General features: G+C 36.9%; 1 protein-coding gene across 4 annotated transcripts in view; it reads right to left on the minus strand.

Moving 5' to 3' along the window:
* The window catches only part of FHOD3 (formin homology 2 domain containing 3), a 463,343-nt gene that overhangs the window by 194,777 nt on the left and 249,509 nt on the right, over window positions 1-19,057 (minus strand). For all 4 annotated transcript variants that reach the window (XM_053714485.1, XM_053714483.1, XM_053714484.1 and 1 more), the window contains exon 8: window positions 3,171-3,265. In XM_053714485.1, the coding sequence (XP_053570460.1) occupies window positions 3,171-3,265 (95 nt within the window). The remainder of the gene's footprint in view (window positions 1-3,170; window positions 3,266-19,057) is intronic.

The following is a 19,057-nucleotide window of genomic DNA, read 5'->3' on the forward strand; positions in this document are numbered from 1 at the left end:
GTGATCTGCGCTATTTTTAGCAAGGAAACCCTTAACAATTGGCGACGTACATGGTATGTTGCAGTCGTTATGGGGTTTAAAACTTTATGAAATATGAATATTGCATAAATATGATTTTACATGTTTTCAGCTACTTGACAGCAAAGGGCTCCAATGCACTTATATATATGTATATATGTGTATATATGTCTGTAAATACATATATACACAAATAAATACATAAATACATATGTACACACATATAAACACACACACATATACACATACATATTTTGACATGTGTACGTATGTATCTCTATGTATATATGTATGTATGTATGTATGTATGTATATATATATATATATATATATATATATAGCCCTTTGAAGTCCTTTTTTTCTCTAACACATGAGACCTCATATCTCTGAGCCCTTATAACTTTTTATTGCAATTTTTTTAAATATTTTTTATCAGACCGTGTTATAATGATTGTAACTGTACTTTTAAATGTACTTTTGAAGTTTTTTTCCTATTTTTTAGTTGAGTGTAACAGTTACCAGAGCTCTGAAGACACTCTATCCCAACGTGGGTTAAATTCAATTGCGCTCAAGAGGACGTGTTTACTTTTAACCCGTAATACGCTTGCTACTTCTGATGCGCACAAAGACCCGTGATATACCCCTTTTTGCTTGCGCGCAACAGTTAGTGTGCTACTTGTAATTTAGACCTAAGCTTGAGACTTATAACTATCCTACAACACCCATTCAGGAAAGAAGCAAAACAGTTCCCCTGTTGTGTCAGCTCAAAGTGGGAATTGGTTAAGATTTTGTGATTTTTGCACATTTATGTTGAGGTGCTGGATCTCTTGATTGTATATGTGCAAAACTTTAAAAGTTTCAGTTTCTAAAATTTCTATAATTTGAAATGACTTGCTTCCATATAAATATTATCTATATGGTGCATACCTTTAAATATTTGCATGATAAGGAGGTCTGTAAAGCAGATATGTATGTATAGTATCTTATAATCAACTGTTCCCTATGGTATTATTGAGGGAGAGCCTTTTCACTTAGGTGCTGTAAACCTCAGAGATTGGCCAGAAAACATTAGCCCCTGTATGCGTTAATTATCTGCACCAGATATGATGGTTTCAGTTAACTTTAAATTAGTTGAAGCTCTTAGCTCCTATGCTTTTCACTTGCCATTTTGCCTATGATCTAATTTTTCATGATAGGGGGCTAATAGATCATTATGAATAGCACTGGATTTTATTATTTTTAAGTCATCTGATGTCATTCCCTCCTTTTGGATATATCAGGCAGAAGCCTAGCTGTCTGTGGCCGAGGCAACAAGGGCATGTTTAGCAGATGACTGATCTGAAACTCCCTATGTGACAGGATTTATAATATATTGATGGGTTGTTTATAGTCTAGAGCTACAACTTGATATATCCAAATTACAAGATTTCCCCCACATCTAGCACTTTAGCAAAGTGTTAATTCCCTTATCCTTATGTTTTAGATCCTGGAAAACAAAACTGTTCTCCCCGCTTGCTTAATCAAGTAATCCCATCTATAAAATATAGCGAGTTATATTTGTTTAGCTGTTTAATCACCACAGACTGTAAACACTTTACATGTTTTGCTCCCCTTATCAGCTATATGTTTATGCTATGGTGCTGAAGTGCATTTATCTCTGCCTCCTCTCATATATTAATCCACATAAGCCAGAGGTTAATATAATTTTCTGGCTGGTGACACTCTAAACTTAAATACATAAAATTTAATTTATTTAGTTCCGAGCTAGCTTTTTCACATTTCTTTCTTCCACGTTTAGTATATTGTTGTGTTCTACTTTTACAGTATGCTACGGTCCAAGAGTGAACATTGAGATTTATTTTATTTTTTTTGGTTTTTTTCCCCTCCAGGTTATAAAAGAAGATTTGGGCCCAAAAGTGATCCTCTGATCATTTAAGAAATGTTATATTGTAAAAAGGAGGTTTCAATTTTTTTATATGTATATCTTTATTACAGACATATGTCTGCTGTATTTATTGAGAATATTTTATGTATTCTGTTACTAGACTGTAATTGTTTTGTTACTATAATAACTTTTAAGTTTGCTAAGATATAGAGAGAATTACTTTTATTTATATTATTTTATAGCAGGTTGTTTATTTACAGTCTTTTTGGGACAGTTGTTATGCTCATAGTCTTCTTGGTTACTGCCAAATCTTGTGTCTGTATCCATGTTTTCACTTTATTACCTGGAAAACTATCTGTAAGCTTGATAATATTGTTGTCGAGATTTAACAAATGTTCGATAAAAGAAAATATTATTAAAAAATAATAAAAAATAAAATACATTCCTTTTTTATAAAGGAAATTATATAAATTGTGGTTAACTCTGGTATTTGATCTCTTTGGCAATTAAGAAATATGAAACTATTTGGATTTTTTTTTTATGTTTTTTTAAAAATAAAAAAGCTTTATTAAATAAATGAATTAAGCCCATAACAGAAAGTGATATGTTTGAAACAGAATACCATGTTTGCCAGCAAACATATCACTGACAATAAAATAACATTTAAAACCACATTCTTTACCACAAAAAATAATTTCTAAATAGAACAAAAGTGCATTTCTACTCTAAAAATCCAAGATAAAACAAAATGTATTTGACTTCCATAAAATACATTAAAGTGATGGTAAATCCACTCTTATAACAAACGCTAGGATTTATCATCACTGAAAATAAAGATGAGTTTAAGTGAAAAATTATTTTTTAAAAAGGGTATGAAACTCACCCTTTCTGTGCCACTGCACATCACTAAACTCAGAGGCTGCCCATGGCACATCGCTCTCCTTCAATGAGGTGACATTTGCAATAGCCTTGTGTGTCAACTGACAGTGTTCTATATGCAAGCACGCCTATTGGTAGAATATTGGTGTAGAGGTGCAAACATCACCTCATTGGTAGAAGAGCGATGTGCCGTGGGCGGCTAGAGACGCTGAGTTTAGCGAGGTGCAGCGACACAGTCGGTGAGTTTATTTTTAGTGATGGTAAATCCTAGCATTTGTTAAACTCTCTGATTTACCATCACTTTAAATGCTCGGATTTACCATCACTTTAAAGATAAGCTGCAGACTTTTATTAGACAATGATTTTACGTAATAAAATCTCTACAAACCTTGTTTAATAAGGTCATCACATCTACAAGAAGTTCAGTGTCTACACCATCTTTTTCTTTGAGAATCTCCATGAAATTTGTCCATGGCTTAACACCTAGGGAGAAAAAGAAAGTCAAGTAATTTATTATAATTATTATGTATTTATTATGCACCACCAAATTTTGTAATGCTAGTTACATTTGTATGGGTACACAGTGACAATAATTCATGTAAAAAAAAAAGAGAAAAATAAATACAAATATATAAAATAGGCTAAACAAAACAATAGATGATGAGGTCCCTCCCACAAAGAGCGGGAACATAAATATTTTTCATGATATAAACAAACCATGACTGTTTTTTTAGTGGATATATTCTGCTTCAAACTATTCAAAAAGGTCAATAAAGCCAATAAAGAAAATTCTATTTATAACTAGAGCCATTTTATAAAATAATACAAAAAAAAACTGTAAACAAAAAAAATGTTGTTAGCAATTAGATATGGTATAAAATAAAGATAATAAATTCCCACAGCTACAATAAATCTAAAAGCTGTATCACCACAGTCTATGGGCTTCATGTAATGTGTTATTGACACATTTTATGACTTCTAATAGCTATATACTGTTCTGTTTCTATATGAGATTCTAGTTCAAAATATATCATTTTTTATTATAGACTTAGATTTATTTTTTTACGATTGAGATATGCCAAACCACAAAATAGCAAATAGATATTTAACTACAGAAATCTCAGTCCAGACAGCCTCAAACACATTTTAAAAATACATGGATACAAGGGTATTCCAAGATTACTTATTTGTTTTAAAAATGCTGTGTCAGTTGTAAGTACACTTGATTTTTTAGGTCTGTTAAAAATGTGTAAGTTGTCTGAATCAGCCACTAATGTTTAATACAGCAGTATGATTGTACCTATAAATTTAAGTTTGAAAAAAATACATTTGTATAGTTATTATATTTTAATGCAATAATTTGTACTTCATATTTTATATAATAGATATATTGTAGCTAGCTTAGGTTTTATTTTTATTTCACAGGTAAGTTTGTATTTATTTTAACTAGGTAGACTAGTTAGTAAATAGTTATTAACTATTTACTAAATACCTAGTTAAAATAAATACAAACTTACCTGTGACATAAAACCTAAGCTCCCTTACACTAAAAACTAACATTACAAAAAATAAAAAACACTAAAATCACAAAAAATAAAAAAAACTACAATTACAAAAAAAACAAATGAAATTATCCCAAAAATATAAAAAAAAATTATTCCTATTCTAATACCCTTTAAAAAAAAGATGAATCCTCCAATAGAATGAGAGTTGCTTAAATCCTATTGCCTGATTTGAACAGCCAATAGGATTTTAGCAGATCTAATTCCTATTGGCTGATTCAAAATTTTCAGCCAATAGAAATGCAAGGGACGCCATCTTGAATCGCGTACCTTGCATTTAAGATTCAGTGTACGGCAGTGACCATATGAAGAGGATGCTCCGCGCCGGATGTCTTTAGGATGGAGCCACTCCCCTCCGCCGGGATCAAGATAGAAGATGCCACCTGGATGAAGATAGAAGAGGCCGTCTGGATGAAGACTTCTCGCCACCTGGATAAAGATCAATCAAGCGGGACTTCAAAAACTGTAAGTGGATCATCGGGGGTTAGTGTTTTATTTAAGGGTTAGGGTTTTTTTTTTTGGGTGGGTTTCTTTTTTAGATTAGTGTTTGGGCTATTCATAAACAAGCTAAATGCCCTTTTAAGGGCAATGCCCACACAAATGCCCTTTTTCAGGGCAATGGGTAGCTTAGGTTTTTTTTAGAGTTAGGTTTTTTATTTTGGGGGGTTTGTTGGGTGGTGTGTTTAACTGTTGGGGGGTCTTTGTATTTGTTTTACAGGTAAAAGAGCGGTTTAACTTAGGGCAATGCCCTACAAAAGGCCCTTTTAAGGGCCATTGGTAATTTATTGTAGGCTAGGTTTTTTTATTTTGGGTGGGCTTTTTTATTTTGATAGGGCTATTAGATTAGGTGTAATTCTTTTTTATTTTTTATAATTTCGCTTGTAATTTTTTGTAATTTAGTCTTTTATATTTTTCGTAATTAGATAGTTTGTAATTTTTAGAGTAGTGTTAGGATTTTTTAATGTGTATTTTAGTTTAATTTAATTGGTAGTTGATGTAAATTTAGTTTAATAGTTATATTAATTTAATTGTTAGTTTAAACTTAGTTCTTTTAGTTTTACAGGTAAGTTCTAATTTAATTTAAGATACGGAAATTGTAATTTTAATCTAAAGTTAGAGGGGCGTTAGGTTTAGGGGTTAGTAGTTTAATTTAGTTTATTGCGATGTAGGGGGCTTGCGGTTTAGTGGTTAATAGGTTTATTATAGTGGCGGCGGTGTAGGGCTTAATAACTTTAGTATAGTGGGGCGATGTGGGCGGACGGCAGATTAGGGGTTAATAATATTTAAATAATGTTTGCGATGCGGGAGGGCGGCAGTTTAGGGGTTAATATATTTATTATAGTGGCGACGATGTCGGGGAGCGGCGGAATAGGGGTTAATACAGGTAGCCTTCAGTTTACGCCGGGGTTACGTTCCAGAAGGAATGGTTGTAAATCGAAACCGTTGTAAATTGAAACCCAGTTAATAATGTAAGTCAATGGGAAGTGAGGGAGTTAGGTTCCAGGTCCCTCTCAAAATTGTCATAAGTAACACCTAATACATTATTTTTAAAGCTTTGAAATGAAGATTTTAAATGCTAAACATCATTATAAACCTAATAAAATAATCACACAACACAGAATATATAATTAAACTAAGTTAAATGAACAAAAACAATTGCGAAACAGCATTATAAACCTAATAAAATAATCACAGAACACAGACTTTACTTGCAAACAGTTCTTTCTATGCATTCCAATCTGGACTGATTTATAGACAGGAAGATCTTGTTCCTTTGTAAGCTGCTCGATAGCTCAGGTCTGGTTAAACGGATTAATTTCAGCTTGCTTGGCTTGCATATCTTTGCTGCAACACAAGCGGACAGCTCCACCTACTGGCTATTTTAATCAATGCACTGCTTCTCAATGCTTTTCAATAGCAGTCACATGACTTAAAAAAAAGGTTGTTATTCTGAAATGGTGCAAATTGAACCGTTGTAAAATCAGGGCCACCTGTATATTTTTTTTAGTGGCAGCGATATCGGGAGCGTCAGATTAGGGGTTAATAACTTTAATATAGTATTTGCGATGCAGGAGGGTCTCGGTTTAGGGGTTAATAGGTAGTTTATGGGTGTTTAGTGTACTTTGCAGCAGTTTAGTTATGAGTTTTGTGTTACAGATTTGTAGCGTAAAACTCATAACTACTGCTTTAAGATGGCGTTACGGATCTTGTCATTTTAGGCTGTAACGCAGGTTTTTTTAGCCTTACCGCAAAACTCATAATGGCAGCGCTATAGGAATCCCAGGAAAAAATGTTAGTTTTACGAGTGCGGTACTGACGTGGTGTTACAGGCTAAAAGGCTTGCGGTACACCTATACCGACAAGACTTGTAATGGCTGCAGTGCTGTTTTAACGCTGAAATTACAATTTTTTCAGCATTAAAACACGAATGCAAAACTCGTATTCTAGGTGATAGATTTGAAGGGCCAATACTGATAAAATGGTAAGCCGTAACTATTAAGAGCATGCAATTTTTCCCTATAATGTCCCTTTAACAATACAAGCAACTATGAAAGTTTGAATTAAAAAAAAAATGTAATGCCTGTCCCTGCAGGTAGTGTGTATATGCAACCGATTATATCTTTATGTATATGTGAGTTTGTTACCCTGTAAGTGGCCAATATGACAGAGTATCTGTAAGTAGTTTAAGTGATACGTATGGTTATTATTCTTTTCCATGTTTGACGTAAAACAGTAATTTTGTTCTTATAGTAGCAAATGTGTACTAGGAAAATAATAGTAGGAGATAAACTTAGGAATTTTCCTATATGGGTGTTTATCTGAGTCTTTGCAATAACATATATCACTCTATCTCATTAAAGATAGGAAATCACTTGACATTTGAACTTTGCTTACAAATACCAATAAAAGCCCAGAAATATGCAAAATTAACTGAATGTCAATATTACAAACCAAATGAAAATAAATCTTAGTTGCAGTCATTAGATACCAATTCACATGTGTCTTAGGATTCCCCCCATAGTTGAGGCTACGTGTGATTTATTTCAGCATACCGAATACTGAGAAGGTTTACTGCACAGATATAACTACATGTGTAATTATGTTTACAGAAACGGCATGTTGAGAAGATACCATCACCTGTGCTCTCCCCCTCCCTTGCACCTTTACAGCATCCACGTAGGGTAAATAAGCCTGCTAAATTCTATATAAGAGGGCACCTATATGATGCAACTGGCACTCAAGTGATCCATTAATCTGTCTGATGATTGTATCGGTGTTACTGGAAACTAAGGAGTTAATCCATGTTATATGCGGTTAATCACTGCTCTCTGTGTGATTACTAGCATCTTTTTAGATGTTAATCCCAATCCTGTGGAATACTACAGACAGGCAATTAGGGCTTAATCCCTGTTCTGCTGTAGCTACTGAGAGACAAGGAATTAAAGGGACATTAAACAGAAAAATGTTCTGTCATGTATATGAAGAGCACTATTAATTTAAACACATTTGCATCATCATTTACTTGATTCTTTAAAAGTATCTCATTTAAAACCTTTGCGGCAGAGCGATGCCCATTTATGGTTTGCATAGCTCTGCCCACTCAGATCCCCAAAACAAGCTAATTAAATGCCAGTCGTATCATTTAGCCATAGTGATTGCTTAAAGTGGTAGGAGAGTCAATTTTAATCTTTAATTATTCAGATAGAGAATGTCATTTTTAATTTCACTTCTACAATGAAATTTAGCTTGTTCTCTTGGATACCTTTGTTGAAAAGAATATATACATATCCTAAGCAACGGCAATGCACCACTGGTGATTAGTGGCTACACACATTTGTCTTCGGTTATTGACTCACCAGATGTGCTCAGTTAGCTTCCAATCGTGCATTGCTGTACTGGAGATTACTTTAACTATGTGTTTAATCACATTTCAGAGGTTAAACAAATATGCAAGCAATAGTGCAATAACAAAATTGCTCTAATATATAAGCAGGTTTTCTTTTTGCCCTGTTATAGCCTTTAATGCAGGTTAAAGCATCAAGCTGATCATCACCTCCCTTACTCTCAAGTACATAATTGGCAGAGGAAGAATAACTTTAGAGCAATTACAAAAATAAGCAAACAAGGTTTAATTATTAACCATTCAGCATCTGTATAGTAAGACACCACAAAGCGCCCTAATTTAAAAAGATGTTACACAGCCTGAAATTAGACAGTGATATTACCTCAATATGCTTAACCTGCTGACTACTGTGTTGGGGCTGCTGGAAATGGTAGAACAATATATGTAGATATGCTGAGGATTTGTTTTTTTATTTTTTTACTTTTGCTAAAACACTTTTAAAAGTTTCACACTTAGGTGGCATTTTATAAGGTAGTCATTTTTGGTGTTTCCTGCAGCAGTGATTGTGGGCAGAAGGGTAATAGATCCAGAAATGCCCCAGTAAATCTGTTTTTTTTCTATGTACTCTGAATTCCAGTCCCAGCACATGAAGAGCCTGATATCTTAAGCCCCTGCCAAGCAAAGCCTCAGTTTATAAATGGGGAAAATTACACATGTTCCAAACTGTGCAGCACTATTGAGATGTCTTGCTTCATTACCCCTTGTCTCCTTCCCTCCCTGGTATTATATATCACATGGCTTCCCCTTACCTGACACCTGTCTACACACTTCAACATAATAGACGATCACGATGAGTAATAATAGAGTAAAATCGAAAGCTACAGCGATCTCTGTGGTGGGAGTACTGTACTGCACACAATATTATTAATCTAAATACAGGCTGAACTGAATATGGACAGACTTAATTGGGACAGGAAGCCAAAAGACAGGGCTGTCCTGGGAAAAATGGGACAGCTGGCAACTAGGCCTTAAAATACCTAATGTTGTCTCTACAGTGAAATAGACAGAATAGTATGATGACAAACAAAAGACTAGTTAAAGGACCACTAAACTTAGTAGAATAGCATATTTATCAAATGCATGATAAAAAGATACTGCAAAACCACTTAGTTTTGAATTTCACATGAGATTTTTTTTCTGACAAATTTCAGTTAGTTGAATTTTCCTTCCCCCTGTATCATGTGACAGTCATCAGCCAACCACAACATGCATATATAGTAGCTGTTGCTTCAGAATGTGTGCATATACAAAGACTGTGCATATTTAGATAATGGAAGTAAATTGGAAAGTTGTTTAATATTGTGTGCTTTATCTGAATCATGAAAGTTTGATTTTGACTTTAGGGTTCCTTTAAAGTACTAACTGAAACACAATACAGGAAATAATAAAAGCAAGGCGCAGAGGACAAAAACATAGACAAGAAAAAATTTGCCTACATAATTAGAGATTTGTACATTCTGCCATAATTACAGGTATCCAAAAATACTATGAACTTGGATTGCTACAGAAAGCATGCAAGAAAAACCACCATACTGTACTTACAATGTAATGTCATAGCTTGATTTAAACAAAAACAAAGAGCCTGCAGGAATATAAAATTTATATAACACAAATGTTAAAAGGATATGAAACACAGATTTGTTTTCTTCTTTTATGATTCAGATAGAGAATCTAATTGTAAACAACTTTCTATTTTACTTTTATTATCAAATTTGTATTGTTCTCTTTGTGTCTTTTGTTGAATAAAGCTCAGGAGCATGCAATTGTCTGAAGAACTTTATGGCAGTGTTTTACAAGAATGCTATCCGTTTGCAAGAAAACCAGATGGCAGGACTATTTCTTGCCAGGTAGTGCGCCAGAAACCTACCTAGGTATCTCTTTAACAAAGAATACCATGTGACTGACACAAATTTGATAATAGAAGTAAATTGGAAACTTTTTAAAAATTATATGCTCTATCTGAATCACAAAAAGAAACATTTGGAGTTTCTTTTTTTAATTTCTTTATTTTAAATCTTGTGTAAAATATTTATAGTTTTTGTTAATTTTAGATCTAGAATAGGTTTGTGATGCTGGAAATCTATCTAACCTTGGACTTGGGGCCATGTTGAGATCTCCTGTAACTATGATCTTTTTACTTTAAAATTTCATAAGCTTTGTTCTCAAATTCTCACAGAATACCATATCTGATTTGTTGGGGCTGTATACATTACAGAGCAACAGCTTAAAACCTTGAACATTGATCTCCATAATTAAAAATCTAACATGGGGAATCTATATCTTGAGATATAATTTTTTTTGGAAGAGGATGTAAACTCCCTTTCTCTTGTTAAGTGTAGTCAGTCCACGGGTCATCCATTACTTATGGGATTATAACTCCTCCCTAACAGGAAGTGCAAGAGGATCACCCAAGCAGAGCTGCTACATAGCTCCTCCCCTCTACCTCATTCCCAGTCATTCTCTTGCACCTAACTAAAGATAGGACGTGTGAGAGGACTGTGGTGTTTTTAAACTTAGTTTTTATTTCTTCAATCAAAAGTTTGTTATTTTAAACGACACCGGAGTGTGTTGTTTGTTCTCAGGCAGCATTAGAAGAAGAATCTGCCTGAGTTTTCTATGATCTTAGCGGTCGTAACTAAGATCCACTTGCTGTTCTCGGCCATTCTGAGGAGTGAGGTAACTTCAGAACAGGGGATAGCATGCAGGGCCCACCTGCAAGGAGGTATGTGCAGTAAATTATTTTCTAAGGAATGGAATTGACTGAGAAAATACTGCTAATACCGATGTAATGTAAGTGCAGCCTTAAATGCAGTAGTAGCGACTGGTATCAGGCTGATAAGTATGTATGCATACTCTGAGGTATTTTCTGGGGAATGGAATTTCACTTAGAAAAAACTGTCAATTTTAAATTATATTTGAGCCTTCACTGCAGTGAAAACGACTGGCAGCAGGCTTATTAATAACACTTCATATGTTTCAATTATAAAACGTTTACTGGCATGTTAATCGTTTTTCCTGAGGTACTTGGTGATAAAACTTTATGGGCATGATTTTTTACCACATGGCTGTCGTTTTTTCTGCATAAAAACAGTTTACTGAGCTTCCCCACTGTTGTAATATGAGTGGGAGGGGCCTATTTTAGCGCTTTATTGCGCAGTTAAAATTCAGTCACAGTCTTCCTATTTCTTCCTCCATGATCCAGGACGTCTCTACAGAGCCCAGGGGTCTTCAAAACTAGTTTTGAGGGAGGTAATCAGTCACAGCAGACCTGTGACAGTGTGTTTGACTGTGTTAAAAACGTTTATTATTACAACTGTTAACCGTTTGGGTATTAAGGGGTTAATAATCCTTTTGCTGGTGGGTGCAATCCTCTGCTAACTTTATACATTTTCTGTAAAAATTTGGTTGCTTTAACTAATTTGGTTCATTGTTAACTCAACTGTGTCACATTTTTATGTTTCTTAAAGGCGCAGTAGCGTTTTTTGTATAGCTTGTAAATTTATTTAAAAGTTTTTTTCCAAGCTTGCTAGTGTTATTGCTAGTCTGTTTAAACATGTCTGACTCAGATGAATCTCTTTGTTCACTATGTTTAAAGGCCAATGTGGAGCCCAATAGAAATTTGTGCACTCAATGTATAGATGTCACTTTGAATAAAAGTCAAACTTTATATGTTAAGAAAATATCACCAGACAACGAGGGGGAAGTTATGCCGACTAACTCTCCTCACGTGTCAGTACCTTCGCCTCCCGCTCAGGAGGTGCGTGATATTGTGGCGCCAAGTACATCAGGGCGGCCCATACAAATCACTTTGCAAGACATGGCTAATGTTATGACTGAAGTACTATCTAAATTGCCAGAATTAAGAGGTAAACGCGATTACTCTGGGGTAAGAACAGAGCGCGCTGATAATAGTAGAGCCATGTCTGATACTGCGTCACAATTTGCAGAACATGAGGACGGAGAGCTTCATTCTGTGGGTGACGGGTCTGATCCAAATAAACTGGATTCAGATATTTCAAATTTTAAATTTAAGCTTGAGAACCTCCGCGTATTACTAGGGGAGGTATTAGCAGCTCTGAATGATTGGAACACGATTGCAATTCCAGAGAAAGTATGTAGGCTGGATAAATATTTTGCGGTACCGGTGTGTACTGACGTATTTCCTATACCTAAAAGGCTTACAGAAATTATTAACAAGGAGTGGGATAGACCCGGTGTGCCCTTTTCACCCCCTCCTGTATTTAGAAAAATGTTTCCAATAGACGCCACCACACGGGACCTATGGCAGACGGTCCCTAAGGTGGAGGGAGCAGTTTCTACTCTGGCTAAGCGCACCACTATCCCGGTAGAGGATAGCTGTGCTTTTTCAGATCCAATGGATAAAAAGTTAGAGGGTTACCTTAAGAAAATGTTTGTTCAACAAGGTTTTATATTGCAACCCCTTGCATGCATCGCGCCTGTCACTGCTGCGGCGGCATTCTGGTTTGAGTCTCTGGAAGAGACCCTTAGCACGGCTCCATTGGATGACATTATGAACAAGCTTAAAGCCCTTAAGCTAGCTAATTCATTTATTTCTGACGCCGTAGTACACTTAACCAAACTTACAGCTAAGAATTCCGGATTCGCCATTCAAGCGCGCAGAGCGCTGTGGCTTAAATCCTGGTCAGCTGATGTGACTTCTAAATCTAAACTGCTTAATATTCCTTTCAAAGGGCAGATCTTATTCGGGCCCGGCTTGAAAGAGATTATCGCTGATATTACTGGAGGTAAGGGCCATGCTCTGCCTCAAGACAGGGCCAAACCAAAGGCTAAACAGTCTAATTTTCGTGCCTTTCGTAACTTCAAGGCAGGAGCAGCATCAACTTCCTCTGCTCCAAGACAGGAAGGAACTGTGGCTCGCTTCAGACAGGGCTGGAAAGCTAACCAGTCCTGGAACAAGGGCAAGCAGGCCAGAAAACCTGCTGCTGCCCCTAAGACAGCATGAAGTGAGGGCCCCCTATCCGGAAACGGATCTAGTGGGGGGCAGACTTTCTCTCTTTGCCCAGGCTTGGGCAAGAGATGTCCAGGATCCCTGGGCGTTGGAAATCATATCTCAGGGATATCTTCTGGACTTCAAAGCTTCTCCTCCACAAGGGAGATTTCATCTTTCAAGGTTGTCAGCAAACCAAATAAAGAAAGAGGCGTTTCTACGCTGTGTACAAGACCTCTTACTAATGGGGGTGATCCACCCAGTTCCGCGGTCGGAACAAGGGCAAGGATTCTATTCAAATCTGTTTGTGGTTCCAAAAAAAGAGGGAACCTTCAGACCGATCTTGGACTTAAAGATCTTAAACAAATTCCTAAGAGTTCCATCGTTCAAAATGGAAACTATTCGAACCATCCTTCCCATGATCCAAGAGGGTCAGTACATGACCACAGTGGATTTAAAGGATGCCTATCTTCACATACCGATTCACAAGAATCATTACCGGTATCTAAGATTTGCCTTCCTAGACAGGCATTACCAGTTTGTAGCTCTTCCCTTCGGGTTAGCTACGGCTCCAAGAAACTTTACAAAGGTTCTGGGCTCTCTTCTGGCGGTACTAAGACCGCGAGGCATAGCGGTAGCTCCGTACCTAGACGACATTCTGATACAAGCGTCAAGTTGCCAAACTGCCAAGTCTCATACAGAGATAGTTCTGGTATTTCTAAGGTCGCATGGGTGGAAGGTGAACGTAGAAAAGAGTTCTCTATTACCACTCACAAGAGTTCCCTTTCTAGGGACTCTTATAGATTCTGTAGAAATGAAGATTTACCTGACGGAGGCCAGGTTATCAAAACTTCTAAATGCTTGCCGTGTCCTTCATTCCATTCAACACCCGTCAGTGGCTCAGTGCATGGAGGTAATCGGCTTAATGGTAGCGGCAATGGACATAGTACCATTTGCTCGCCTGCATCTCAGACCGCTGCAATTGTGCATGCTAAGTCAGTGGAATGGGGATTACTCAGATTTGTCCCCTCTGCTAAATCTTTCTCGGCCACATCTGTCCAAGGGGATGCCCTTCCGCAGGCCAAATTGGACGATTGTAACAACAGACGCCAGCCTTCTAGGTTGGGGCGCAGTCTGGAATTCCCTGAAGGCTCAGAGATCATGGACTCAGGAGGAGAGTCTCCTTCCAATAAACATTTTGGAATTAAGAGCAATTTTCAATGCTCTTCTGGCTTGGCCTCAGCAACTCTGAGGTTCATCAAGTTTCAGTCGGACAACATCACGACTGTGGCTTACATCAACCATCAAGGAGGAACCAGTAGTTCCCTAGCGATGTTGGAAGTCTCAAAGATAATTTGCTGGGCAGAGTCTCACTCTTGCCACCTGTCAGCGATCCACATCCCAGGCGTGGAGAACTGGGAGGCGGATTTTCTAAGTCGCCAGACCTTTCATCCGGGGGAGTGGGAACTTCATCCGGAGGTCTTTGCCCAACTGATTAATCGTTGGGGCAAACCAGATCTGGATCTCATGGCGTCTCGCCAGAGAAAACATAATTTATGCTTACCTGATAAATTCTTTTCTCTTGTAGTGTAGTCAGTCCACGGCCCGCCCTGTTTTTACGGCAGGTCTAAATTTTAATTAAACTCCAGTCACCACTGCACCCTATAGTTTCTCCTTTCTCGTTTGGTTTCGGTCGAATGACTGGGAATGAGGTAGAGGGGAGGAGCTATGTAGCAGCTCTGCTTGGGTGATCCTCTTGCACTTCCTGTTAGGGAGGAGTTATAATCCCATAAGTAATGGATGACCCGTGGACTGACTACACTACAAGGGAAAAGAATTTATCAGGTAAGCATAAATTATGTTTTTCCCGCAAACAATAAGGGGTGGGTATAACTTCCCCCACCCAAGTCGTTTTTAGTTTAAAAATGTCACAAGGTTTCAAATGTGTTTCCTGTATTAATGCTATCTGCGGATTAAATTTATTTACGTGTTTTAAAATCCTTTTCCTTTTTATCAGGGATGTAATCCCCCCCACATTCCATGAAAGTATGTTCATATTTTTAATTCCTGCCATATCTACAAATTGATAGAGCAAATAAAATCTGATTCACACGTAATATGTGATCCAATAGTGAAGGAGAAAGAGAGGAAAAAAAAGGGGAAGTAGGAAAAAAGATAAGAAAAAGAAGAATTTTTAAAACACCAAATTTACTCCTGAGCTCCATTATTACTTGTTTATAGGAGATTGCTCTATCTAGCGCTTGATATTTATTATTCCAACTTCAACTCTTTCAATAATACTTGCGCTTCATCTAAGTTATTTGCAGTTTTCGTTGCACCATTAATAGCAAGTAAAATTTTTGCCGGGTAGAATAGTTTAGCATTAAGTTTTGCTTTATTTAGGCGGGTGCAGAAAGGAGCCATTTCCTTCTTTTGGCTGCGATCTCAGCTGAGTAGTCTTGAAAGAGTAAAATCTTGGTCTGATCAAATCTGCACTCGTTCAATCCACTATAGCTTCAGAGAATATTAACTTTGTCTTGAAAGTTAAGATATTTTATCATTAAGGGACGTTCCCTACTAGCACCTTCTGTGTCTCTCCTAGGTTGCCCTAACCGGTGGGCTCTTTCTACTGCTAAGGGCGTAGAGTCTCCTAGGCCTAAGATTTGAGGTAGCTGCACTGAAACAAAGGACATAAGCTCTCTAAAGCCAGAGTTTTCTAGAAGGCCTATCACTTTGATGTTATTCCGCCTTGACCTGTGCAGCCACCTCTTTTCCCTGTACAAGAAAGTTGCTACCCAAGGTTGTTACTTGGTCTTCTAGGTTAGAGATTCTTGTCTCTGCTTCGGTCAATCTAGAAGAGAATATTCTAATTACTGATGTTCAATTAGATATATCATTTCTAATCCCTTCTAGATGTGGGGTCACTAGATCGGAAATTTGTTGCAGCAGAGATTGATTATTAACAGTATTTATGTTTATTTCTTCGCTCATTGTTAAACTTGTTTCTTGTTTTTATTAGTGTTTGATCTTTTATCTTTTGGTTTTGGGGCCATTGCCGGTGATTTAAGCTTAGAATGTGTAATAAACTTGTCCATTTAAGGACACAATATGTGTAAGTTATTTAGTTACAGTGGCTATATATTCAACACAGTGAAATAAATATTATCTACAAACATAACAAATGTTGTTGAAGTATACAATAGTGTTAACCAAAAAGTGCAGAGAGAAGAAGAAGAAAAAAAAAGGAGTGCAAATATGTGAAGTGCAATTAAGCCCCAGAAATTTGGGGTTATAGCAGCAGACCCAACATCTCCAATATCCTTATATAGTTGTTATAACACGCTATTTTCACAGTTTTGGCCTACATAAATATTTGACAACAGCAACTTCTTTATCTCCTATGAAGACAATGTACTTCTCTATGTTCTATATAGATAACAGGTGCTTCTGAAAAAAGCCTCTATAGTAGTATTTGGTCTTTATTATCCGAAGCAGGATATCTATATCTAGTTACTTATAGAAATAGGTGATAGCACTAACATGATTTCAAATTCACTTTAGCCCCCTTTAAGTTAAACATATACCTGATAGCGCCCAATTCTAAAAGATGTACTATATCGTGATAAGTGTTATTTCTACTTAGGGACTAATTCCAGATCTTATTTCTTCACTATGGTGATGACTTAGAATCTAACTTAAAGATTTGGATACGCTGGTAACAAAATAGACTAGAGGAAAACAACAAAGTCCCATAATGTCTTTCAGATTGTATGAAATATTTCTTTACAATGATAATCAGTTCCAAATTTCACCCATTAAGTTCCTTGACTTATAAGAACTTAAACTTGAATATCCTAAATCCGGGTTGGGTACACTTCCAGTTTCTCTTTATCACGTTAACCCCTGACTATGATATCTTGTGCCGCTTCCCAGCATGTGGGTGCAACCAGATATCAAACCAGAAACCACAACAACACTCCTTAGTAAGCCTTTAGCAATAGTTCCTTACGGCTAGATTTAGAGTTCTGCGGCCAAAGGGGTGCATTAGCTATGCATGCTTTTTTTCCCCCGCACCTTTTAAACAACGCTGGTATTTAGAGTTGTCTGAAGGGATGCGTTAGGCTCCAAAAAGGGAGCGTACAGGCATATTTACCGCCACTTCAACTCTAAATACCAGCGATGCTTACGGACGCGGCCAGCTTAAAAAAACGTGCTCGTGCACGATTCCCCCATAGGAAACAATGGGGCAGTTTGAGCTGAAAAAAAACCTAACACCTGCAAAAAAGCAGCGTTCAGCTCCTAACTCAGCCCCATTGTTTCCTATGGGGAAACACTTCCTATGTCTGCACCTAACACCCTAACATGTACCCCGAGTCTAAACACCCCTAACCTTACACTTATTAACCCCTAATCTGCAGCCCCCGCTATCGCTGACCCCTGCATATTATTTTTAACCCCTAATCTGCCGCTCCGTACACCGCCGCAACCTACGTTATCCCTATGTACCCCTAATATGCTGCCCCTAACACCGCCGACCCCTATATTATATTTATTAACCCCTAATCTGCCGCCCCCAACGTCGCCGCCACCTACCTACAATTATTAACCCCTAATCTGCCGACCGGACCTCACCGCTACTCTAATAAATGTATTAACCCCTAAAGCTAAGTCTTACCCTAACCCTAACACCCCCCTAAGTTAAATATAATTTAAATCTAATGAAATAAAATAATTCTTATTAAATAAATTATTCATATTTAAAGCTAAATACTTACCTGTAAAATAAACCCTAATATAGCTACAATATAAATAATAATTATATTGTAGCTATTTTAGGATTTATATTTATTTTACAGGCAACTTTGTATTTATTTTAACCAGGTACAATAGCTATTAAATCGTTAATAACTATTTAATAGTTACCTAGTTAAAATAATTACAGAATTACCTGTAAAATAAATCCTAACCTAAGTTACAATTAAACCTAACACTACACTATCAATAAATTAATTAAATAAACTTTCTACAATTATCTACAATTAAATCAACTAAACTAAATTACAAAAAAAACCACTAAATTACAAAAAATATAAAACACTAAATTACAAAAAATAAAAAAAGATTACAAGAATTTTAAACTAATTACACCTACTCTAAGCCCCCTAAAAAAATAACAAAGCCCTCCAAAATAAAAAAATGCCCTACCCTATTCTAAAATAAAAATTGTAAAGCTCTTTTACCTTACCAGCCCTTAAAAGGGCCTTTTGCGGGGCATGCCCCAAAGAAAACAGCTCTTTTGCATTTAAATAAGCATACAATACCCCCCCCCAACATTACAACCCACCACCCACATACCCCTAATCTAACCCAAACACCCCTTACAAAACCTAACACTAAGCCCCTGAAGATCTTCCTAACTTGTCTTCACCACGCTGGGTATCACCGATCCGTCCAGAAGAGGCTCCGAAGTCTTCCTCCTATCCGGCAAGAAGAGGTCCAGAAGAGGGTCCAAAGTCTTCCTCCTATCCGGCAAGAAGAGGACATCCGGACCGGCAAACATCTTCATCCAAGCGGCATCTTCTATCTTCTTCCATCCGGCGCGGAGCGGGACCATCTTGAAGCAGCCGACGCTGATCCATCCTTTTCTAACGACGTCCTAAGTCTGAATGAAGGTTCCTTTAAGGGACGTCATCCAAGATGGCGTCCCTCGAATTCCGATTGGCTGATAGGATTCTATCAGCCAATCGGAATTAAGGTAGGAAAAATCTGATTGGCTGACTGAATCAGCCAATAAGGTTCAAGTTCAATCCGATTGGCTGATCCAATCAGCCAATCAGATT

Source organism: Bombina bombina, chromosome 5 (genome assembly GCF_027579735.1).
Source record: "Bombina bombina isolate aBomBom1 chromosome 5, aBomBom1.pri, whole genome shotgun sequence".
Classification (NCBI taxonomy): Eukaryota; Metazoa; Chordata; class Amphibia; order Anura; family Bombinatoridae; genus Bombina; species Bombina bombina.